The following is a 10,295-nucleotide window of genomic DNA, read 5'->3' as shown; positions in this document are numbered from 1 at the left end:
GGGAACAGACCTGTCCATCAAGACGCACAGTCGAGCAAACTCTGGCCCAATGTACCATGGTTCAGTGCAAAGTCAATACAGTGCAGTATAGTATAGGTACTCCATAGTACTCTTAGAGACATGCATACAGAAAGACAGAGTAGGAAGCACACTATCTTACAGTACAATCCTTTACTGTGCAGTCAGTGCTGTGTGTGCAGTCAACAGGACATGCTCAACCTTGATTTGTGCCTTGGGCATCTGGGTACCAGCAGAGTAATGCTGTTGTTTTAACAGGGTTATGAGGATTAAACTGGATTTTACTCAAACGGATAGATTGTAGTGTCCAATATGGATTTAGTTGGTTTGTTGCAGTGATCGAATTGTTATTTTACAGTAAGGGGGGTGAATCTATAACTGAATCTGTTTTGTTGTATATTGAGGTGCCAGTATGTGAACTTCATAAGAGAAGAGTGGGTATATCATTTGGGTGTTGCTGTTCTTCACGGTCTGGGGGAAATTCATTTGATTATGTGGTTTTCATGTGTTTAACATTAACTGTAAACAGAGTAGCTCTCCCGTTGAGAGACAGTGTTGGAAAAACTGTAATTTGTTATATATTTTATCATATACACTTATACATACAGATTTTTGTGTTTACCTTTTTTTTTCTTTATTAGAAAATTATTGTTATCATTATAATGTTTTATTACTATAGATTTTATTATCTTTATCATATAACACAATGACAGAATCAAGTCGTTTGTCTTTGTAAAAAGCATGCATGTTTTCATTTCCTTCCCCTTGTGTTTCATGTCATTTACCTGATGTAAATGTCACTATCTCGGTTGGTGCTCCTCCTCCTTATTCCCCTCATCCCTCAGTTTCTTCCCTCCATCTCTTTGCCCTCCCTCTATTCCTCCCCTCCTTTTCCTGTGGGATGTAAGGCTTCCAAAAAAAATGGATGTCGTCCATTGGACCAGCTGTTATCACTGTGTGAGTCCATTTCCAAATCCTTCTCTGTATTTCAGCGGTCTCGAGAGTTTATATCCCAACAAAAATGTGTTTTGATACCTGAAAAGGAACACATGAATTGATAAATATTTGATTATTACGCTCAGTCATTCCTGACTCCAGGGTCAGTCTGTCAAGTGTCTCGTGACGACCTGTCACTCAGTTGGTCGCCATGGAAGCGGCCAACCCCTCCCTCTCATCCTCTTCCTTCTCCTTTAGCGTCACGCTGGATGTGACATCAGAGGCCTTCCGCTCTGTGATTGGGTCCACTGGTGGTTGCCCTGGACTAATGCCTCCGCTAGCAGCAGCTTCCTCTCGCTGTGTGGGCTGGGTCAACGTGACTGTGTCCGGCTCCATGCACAGAGTCACCTCCTCCTCCTGTGCAGGGGAGAAAGCATGGTCAGAAAACATATGATCCTCTGCCATATAGAAGTGTATGTACCATGACCACTGCACTGATTTGAGTGCCTGCAGAATATCATTGACCAATACAAAATAGCCCATACATAAAAAGTGCTAATTAAGCATTCTACAATGCTAACAGAATCAGAAACCTTCTGCAATGATATGACCTCAAATGACCTTGTGACCTCAGATGATCTCACCTTGATCTCCTCCTCCTCCTCCTCCTCCTCCTCCTCCTGCTGCTCCAGTAGAGGGGAGTGTTCTGTCCCCATGTCCTCCCCAGACGAAACGCCAAGGCCCGCCTCCACCACTGCTGACACGCCAATGTTGTACCCTCCCACCTCCGCCTGATAGGACTCTGTCTGCCCCGCCCCCCACAGGTCGACCAATGGCGGATGGGTGGAAGGAGCCAAGCTATGGATGGTGCTGTTGGGCGTGGCTTGCAAGGAGTGCGTAGCGCTGTGCAGCCTGTGCTCCAAGGACTGTGAAAAAATAAAGACAATAAGGCAATGTTTAGAGCACTTCTCTCCAGTCTTGGTTCTATGGAACTGCCGGGTGTGGTTCTGCCGGGTGTGCAGGCCGTTTTTCCCCCTCACCTGTTGTTGCTGATACTGCAGGAGCTGCTGTTGCTGGTAGTGCTGAATCTGTTGCAGCTGCTGCTGCTGTTGCAGCTGATACTGCTGTTGTAGAGTATACTGCTGCTGATGCTGCTGCTGCTGTTGCTGCTGCTGAGACAGGAAGTGGGTGGTGGTATTCCCTTCATACCCTTCACCTGAAGTCCCGCCAGCCATGACGTAGGAGCCAGTGGCAGGAGAAGCCACACCAGAGGGCTCGTTGCTGATTGGCTCCCAGGCGTCCGAGGAGGAGAGGCAGTAGAGGCCCTGGGAGACGTAAGTGTGAGGCCACACCTCCGCAGAGGAGTGGTGCAATATCTGGTCTAAGAGAATGAAAAGAGAAATGAGAAAATAAAGGAATGAAATGCTGTTTTTGAGTTTCATCAAGTTTCTTTACTTAGTCGAAAGAGTGCCCCAGGGAAGAGTGAAACCTTGAGAGGATCCAGAGCCTTCCCTCCTCTAATTGGTGGGACACAAGCCCCTCTCAGGCCTCTTTATGCCTGTCCTTGTAAAGCAAATAATTTTTCTTGAACAAAACTCAGACAACTGTAACTACGGTATGATACATCAGAATTAAAGCTCTGTTGAGCCATGGGGGAGGCTGTCTGCACTGCATCTGACTGACAAATAATTCAACCAATAACACAGCTGATGTGAGTTTAAGGTTGAGTCATGTTTGTTTTTGCTATCTCATATTCCAATTTGTTTTTTATTACCATCCAACATGGGGACAAATGGCACCTTCTGACTGATTTAAACTTTTGAAGTATGGCGGCCATTTTGTGCAATGGAGGCAACTGAATTAAGAATCAGTTTGTGTTTTGGCATAGTTTTAGCTTGCTGTTTTGTATAAAAAGGCTGTCAAACAGAGAATAATGAGGTAAATTAGACTTATTCGCAGACATATCTTTGAAACATTGGCCTAACAAGTTGCTGATGGAAAAAACATTGGATATATGATCTGACGAAAGTGCCTCAAAGTGTGCTGGCTAGATACGGCGATGCTTCCAGTCATGCTGGCAACGTGATAGGAGTGCTTCATCATTTGATGACTCAAAACCGTGTCAAAATGCATAAAGGAAAAGCAAAAAGTCCCTCACAATAAACACTCTGTGGTTGTCTGAGTAAATATTATGGAATGATGTTGCAATTAGACTTGATGATCACAGCCTAAAGGAGATGAGTTATCATAACACAACAAACCGCAGAGAACAGCACATTACGATTTCAACATGTCTCTATGGCTGAACGCTTCCCTGCATGAGAAGGAGCAATATAGGGGGTGTTTTAATGGACACAGCAATGTGGAATAATAATGACCAAGTGTACTATTTATACCATTGAAGTCCCTGGTCTTGCATTCCCCCTAGGCCGTGTTTGCGAATGTGAAATGAATACTCAGTTAACCCTCCAGGCTAGAGCAGAGGAGGATGAAGATGTCTTTGTTACCAGGTGAAATGACGCATACTGTACTTCTCAACGTTGCCTGATCTCAACCCTCTGTAAAAACTTGATTACTTGATACGCTCCCTTTGATTTGTTTTAATGACAGCCAAGTTTACATAAGGCTTTAGATAATTAATCAAAGTTGTTATATTAATCAGCAGCTCACTCAATTATATTCTTCGACTTCTTCAGCAATAGGCCTATATTTAGTCCCTTGTCTCAGCTAGTACATGCATGCTCTGTGGCCATGTTTGTAGTCCCTTACCTCGGCTGGTGATGCTCTCTTGGTTGACCTCGCTGAGGTGGGCCACACTGCCCTGGTTGGAGCCGGACCTCATGCTCCCCTCGTCCATGGAGGTCCAGGCCATGAGCGTTGCCTGGGAGATGGCAAACTGCTGCAGGATACCTGAGGTCAGAGTTTAAGGGGCAAGTCAGGGTCATTGTCATGGCTCAGTGGGCTTGCATAATGCCTAGTTGAGCTGATTGACATTGTGCTTTAGCCAATTAGCTAATAGGTTAATTCAGGCTCTGTTATGTAATTTCCTCTATGACCTCTGACCTGCAGCGAAGCGGGCCTCCTTCTCCCCATCGCTGAGGTCACTGTAGGCATCGTTCTCCAGCCGCCTCTCATTCTCGCACTCCTGGGTGCTCTTGCGTGGCTGCGAGACGCCCCCCGGGCCTACCGTCGACATGCCCCAGTTCTGCCACTCAATCATGTGGGCCACCCGACCCTGGGCCATGCAGGTGGGCTTGGTCACTTTGTCCTTCATAGAACGGCTCACCCCTGGGGTGGGAGGTCAAGGAGGAGTGGGGTAGAGGAGACATTTGTGGAAAGAGCAGGAAGACAGTGGGGTAGGAGAGGGGAGATAGCGTGGGGGTGGGGGTGGGGGTTATTTTGGGACACCGAGGTGGAGGTGTGTGGATGGGAGAGGCATGGAGAGAGGCAAGAGTGGGTAGGGGACAGAAAGATGGAGAGAGAGAGAGGGGGGAGGGGAGACAACAGTAGCAATGTTATTATCCAGCATATAGGTCTGTCTGATCCTGTCACCGTTTAGGGAGCTGAGAAGATGAGAATGGCTGAATGGGAGCCTTGATGAACATGGTACAGATGCATCGTTGAATGAAGAGGGGTGAGGGAGGTGATGCTCGCGTGTGTAATGAGGATGAGATGGTGCATGGACAGAGGATGGGGACGGGGGAGGGACGAGGTAGGGGCGGGGGGAAACGGATATGTCTGCTCCCCGAGAGGTGCATCATGGGATAGAGGAGGTTAATTGGGGTGAGATGGGGGTGTGGTGAGAGTAATGAGGGGCTAGCTTGTTGACATGATAGCTTTCACACCTCTGCTAAGCTGCGCTGGGTAAGCAAAAAGCACCGTCCCTGCAGTCTCTGCTTTAAGCCATCCATCAGCTGATGCATTCACTGCAGAAGATACTTGAAATCATGTTCAGCCATGACACTTTTGTATTTGGCTGGTTGTTGACATTATACTGTATTTTGCTTTGCTCTCTATATTTCATGTGACCGAAATATGACATTCCTAATATATGAATAATCTCTGTATATTTGATCATCTCTGATAGTGGCATATGGAAATGACATTTCTAAGTACAGTATATCATGGGGTATTTAGAGAACATTGGTACTACACTGCACACTGTACACTGCTGCACTACATTGATTTCACTGCACTCCAATACACTGCACTGCACAGAACAGCTGGTAAAAACCCTCTAAACTTGTACTTAGTGAGCCATTCACTGCACTGCACTGACATTCATCACACACTGCACAATACAGTTAAACACACACACACACACTACTACTACACTCAAAGATGCAACAGTGAGGACACCACACAAACACTAGACTAGTCCAATGCTGCTTCACAGTCACTCAACAGACAAACACTACACCTCCCACTCACCACTCTCCTCTTCTTACAGCAACAAGCCATCTAATGATGCATTATGGGTAGTGTATTTTTACGAGGTTTGTTATTAATCAATGTTATTCCATCAATGACTTGGGATGAGCCATTGACACGTATTATCATAATGAGGAGAGGAAGAGGAAGTGATTCAGGGGAACCCATTTGGGTGCCATGCTGGCTCAAACGCCTGTTCCGACGGGAGCCAACATGGGGTCAGTTTACCAGTTACAGGACAGACACACACCTGACACACCTGTCAGAGAGGCATTAGCCAGAGCCCCAATCCCATAGGCGTTGGAGTTTCTCTTCATTCGAGGCAAGATGGATGTGGTGTCTTCCATAGACAACTAGAGGGAGAAGAGAAAGTGATAGAGGAATGGAACAGGAAAGAGTGGAGACAAGAGATGGTAGTGTGTGCACGAGCACACAAAGAGGTTGAGATAGTTTGTTGAGGAGGTTTATGGGATGAGGGGAAAGGAGAAGCGAGGTACATATTCAGTTAGTACAGTGTTTTTTTTGTTTTTGAATAAAGAGACAATGCATCATTTGACAAAAGACTAAAAAAAATCTACATTTCCCAAAAACCGTTTTTTGGGGACAGCTCTTGCTACTCAACACTGTTGCCTTATGGGAAATGTAGTTTTTGATCTGCTGTCAGTAAGACGGTAGTGCACACTGACTGATTATCCGGCTATAGTGCACCACTATTAGACTGAGAGAGAGACATTAACCCATGGGGAGGGGGAGTGAGGAGAAGAAAGAGACAGGTTACCTAAAGTGAGTTAAATCAAATGAAATCAAAGAAATAAAATAGATCGTGAAACAAAAAGTAGATGAAGGAATGATGTCACAACACTTACACTGATTCCTTCCCATGAAAAGTCTGAACGTCCATGCTGAGGGAGAAAAATAGGAGGAGAGAGGGATAGGGAAAGAAGGAGCAGGAAAGAGTAAGAGAGTGGGAACGAGAGAACGAAAGAACGAGAGAAAGACGTCCACATGTATGGTGGAAATGGGAGAAGACAAAGAGAGGGAGGAAGGGAGGGATTGTGACAGAGGGAGATAGTATAACCCACATGCAGAATTGGAAGAAAAGATAGGGAAAGAAAGAGGAGGAGAACGAGGGGAGACAGATATATAGAGTTTGGGAAAAAACAGAAAGAGAGGAGTCAAAGTCCAGAGGGACAGAGAGAGGGAAGGGATTGAAAGGCGGATCAGTTCATAGTTGCTTAGTATAGCAGTATGCTATGAATGAATGATTCTCTCTCCCCTCTCTCTCTCTTTCTCAGCTTACATCTGCCAACAAAACTATTGAATAAGCTGGTGGAGGTTCATACAGAACTGTGTGTGTTCGTGCGTGCATGCGTGCGTGCGTGAGTGTGTGTGTGTGTACATGCGTGCGTGTGTCTGCGCGTGTGCGTGCATGCGTGCGTGAGTGTGTGTGTACATGCGTGCGTGTGTCTGCACGCGTGCGTGCGTCTGCACGTGTGCGTGCGTCTGCATGTGTGAGCACATGTGTGTGCGTCAGTGTGTATGCGTGCATTTGTGTGTATGTGTGTGTGTGTGTGTGTGTGTGTGTGTGTGTGTGTGTGTGCGTCTGCATGTGTGAGCATTGTGTGTTTATTTGCGTGTGAGTGAGAGAGACAGCCAGTGGTGGCAGTGTCAGTGTCTGTATAACGGTATCTCTGGGTACAGACAGACACAGGGTTGAGGCTAACAGAAGGGGGACGGTGACAGTGGAGATAAGCACCAGGTCCTGTCACGCTACCTCTCTGCATCTGCTGGATAGTCACTGACAATCTCAGAGCAGGGGGACGGTGGGCTACGGGTGCCATGTCCCCCCGGAGGACAGTGAAGACAGAAACCTCTCACTCTACATCTATCCTTCTGTCTATCTCTATCTACAGTATTCCTCCCTTTGTCTCTGTCAGTCTGTCTCTTCCTCTCTATTTTTTTCCCTCCCTCTATCAATTGCTATAGTTCTCTCTCCCTCTCTCTTTCTTTCTCTTTCTATCAATTGCTATAGTTCTCTCTCCCTCTCTCTCTCTCTCTCTCTCTCTCTCTCTCTCTGTCTCTCTATCTCTCTCTCTCTCTCGCTCTCTCTCTGTGGATTTGACAAGGGGTTTAACTCACACTACAGGGTGGCTGTGCTGTGCAGCTGTGCAGAAGACCCTGACGCAGGTTTTCCAAAATTCCTGCTTGTCGTGGCTCGGATAACAACCTTGAAGTTATTGCTGTTTTTCATCACAGTTTCGCGGGGCGTGGGAGTGCACAGAAATAAATAATAGATCCATAGTGCATTTGGTTAGAGGCTATCGCTACATTTTAGATTTCAAGGGTCGTCTCTCTCCAGTCCCGAAAGGATCAGAGTAGAGCCAGGGATCAGTTTCGTGGCAGTAGCTGAGAGGGAGAAGAGGAGAGGAGTGGACCTGAGTGGAGGATAGAGGGATGGAGTGTGAGGAGGAAGAGGAGGAGGAGGAGGAGGAGGAGAGGGGGTGATGTTCCTACTGTTCTACTGCGAGCCAGCGCTGAGCCGTGACTCTGTCAGTCAGAGAAGCAGCAGACGTCATAGCAACAGCAACGAGCCAACCATAGAGGTTGGTCATCCTTCCAGCTACGCCCGCCATTTTGAGAGTAGTGGAAGTTAGCAACCACAACATTGACATGTGCACTAGCTAGCTCTACTAGAATAAGCAGTAGCACTCATAATCCTGAATCGCAAATCAACCTCCAGCCCCCACCCCCGATGCACTTGTGTAGACCTAAAAACATTGGATAGTAATATGGTGAACACTCAATAAGGCATATCAAAGGGCAAGATGGAGCTACTACCATATTTCTTACACCAATCCAATCCTCTCAAATATACACAATTGCCTAGTGGTTATGGGCTAGGTGTTGATTTGGAGTTGTTTCTGTAGCAGTTTCTGAGAGGCCACAAGTAACTGTTGTCTGTGAAACTGGAGTTGCGTCGGTAGCCATCTTGGATCAAGATTCCCATTTGTGGAATGGTGAGCACCCCACTCCCGGAGCCATTAGGTGTCACAGGACAGCTGTGCTGTGTGGATGAGAGTGATAGTTAGAGTCCCTGAATGGCAGGCTTACCTGTTCCCCATCTTTCTGAACTGGCACTCCATCTGCCGCTGGGAGAGAAAGAAGGAAAAGAAGAAAGAGAGAAATGTTAATTATATCTTCAAGCAGAGCATATCACGATACACTCTGTCAGTCTGTAAGAAAGCACGTGAGCTGAGCTCACACGTCACTGGACCAAACAACTCAAGACGTAAACACATGTAATCACATTTACCCTAGCACGGTAGCACTTCACATTACGCTACCATTCATGAATAAATTGTTTATAAGCAGCCAATAAATCATACAGGCCACAAATGGTGCACAAAGTCATAGCAGGGGGGAATGTGAGACAGAGAGCACCTGAACTACAGTCTCACTGTAGGATTAATGCATTTTATTATCCCTCCTTTTTTCCTGGCTGTCCAAATCCTAATTAAAACATTGGTTTAATTAGCGAGACAGTGGTGGTAATGGAGTTTAAATACAGCAGCAGTCTCTGGACACTCGCTCTCGCTATCAGTGTGTCTCTGCTCTGTGCTCTGTGTGTGTGTGTGTGTGTGTGTGTGTGTGTGTGTGTGTGTGTGTGTGTGTGTGTGTGTGTGTGTGTGTGTATGTGTGTTTGTGTGTGTTTGTGTGTGTGTGTGTCTCTCTTTCTCAGGGGAGTTTACTCCTGTGTGTGTCTTTCTGTCTCAAGGTGCCCCACCCCTTGAGTTTCGGAACACTGTGTGTGTGTGTGTGTGTGTGTGTGTGTGTGTGTGTGTGTGTGTGTGTGCGCACTCACACCTGGTGTGTGTCAATTATCCTTTGTCTGGAGCACTGAGACGAAGTGTCAAGTCTATCCAGCCTTCATGTTTTTTTTTTAGTTTTTGACCCACTGACCCACTGACCCACTGATACAGTAACATCAGCCTTACCCTGTCTCAGGGTCATGCTGTTAAATGGCTTCCCTTTCTCCTATCCTCTTATCCAGCCCTACCAGATCACTATCATGAAGGAGAGGAGACAAGGGCAGTTCATTCCAAAAATGCTCGCACCTCCTCTCCACCCTGCTTCACTCCCCATTGCGAGTCTGAAACTACTAGGTAGGTGTAAGCACTCATTTTCACCATGATTCTGCCATGCCACCTTGACTTATTCAGTTGTATCACAACAGTGCAGGTGCAGAAGGAAACTTCCTGGTAAGAAATACAGCCCTGAATCTGGTGCTTGGGACATGACACCATACCCTCACAGTGTGAGATTCACAGCTACAGAGATCAAAGCCTCCAGATGAAGTCAGGTCTCTCTGACCTCAAAATGACCTTGTTGGTCTGACCTTTGACCCTTTGGCCTGTAGGCTACAGTGTGGTGAACCCCAGACGGACCCTACGGCGTGAACACAGCTCAGGTGTGAGAGCTACAGTTAGTCCAGTTAGTCAGACAGCTAGCATCAGTCTCTCTCTCTCTCTCTCTCTCTCTCTTTTTTTCTCTCTCTGTGGGGAAAGAGAGAGTTTGTCCCAGATTTCTCCTCCATCTGTATGTGTAGTCCCACACACACACACACACACACACACACACACACACACACACACACACACACACATCCCTACCCCCCACCCTTCAGCCTCGTTTGGCCAATTAGTAGATTAACAGACCCCACACCAACCCCCTCTGATGAATCACACTTTGGCTGAAGGGTCCGTGTTGCAGCAGCACACACACACGCATATAGCATGGTGTCACCAGCCTCTACTCTACCGTACAGTAGCACACAAGCCAGAAATCTGTATGGCAAAAGGGGCTATTACAATTGTGCAGCCTTGAAAACCCAATTAGCATCGTATGTGAAG

The 10,295-nt window shown here is 46.7% G+C and overlaps 1 protein-coding gene across 1 annotated transcript in view; it reads right to left on the bottom strand.

Annotated features, from left to right (window-relative positions):
• Positions 1-1,152: 1,152 nt before the first annotated feature.
• Positions 1,153-10,295, bottom strand: part of fam131bb (family with sequence similarity 131 member Bb) — a gene marked incomplete at both ends in the record, with an annotated part of 14,705 nt that continues 5,562 nt past the window's right edge. The window contains 8 exons of the mRNA XM_083678626.1: positions 1,153-1,371; positions 1,599-1,880; positions 1,995-2,335; positions 3,724-3,864; positions 4,018-4,242; positions 5,636-5,738; positions 6,252-6,287; positions 8,497-8,534. Coding sequence (XP_083534752.1) covers positions 1,153-1,371; positions 1,599-1,880; positions 1,995-2,335; positions 3,724-3,864; positions 4,018-4,242; positions 5,636-5,738; positions 6,252-6,287; positions 8,497-8,534 — 1,385 coding nt within the window. The remainder of the gene's footprint in view (positions 1,372-1,598; positions 1,881-1,994; positions 2,336-3,723; positions 3,865-4,017; positions 4,243-5,635; positions 5,739-6,251; positions 6,288-8,496; positions 8,535-10,295) is intronic.

Source organism: Argentina silus, assembly GCF_951799395.1.
Source record: "Argentina silus genome assembly, chromosome: 10".
NCBI classification, from domain to species: Eukaryota; Metazoa; Chordata; class Actinopteri; order Argentiniformes; family Argentinidae; genus Argentina; species Argentina silus.
The sequence above is the reverse complement of the archived record's forward strand: the minus strand, read 5'-3'. Positions and strand labels throughout refer to the sequence as shown.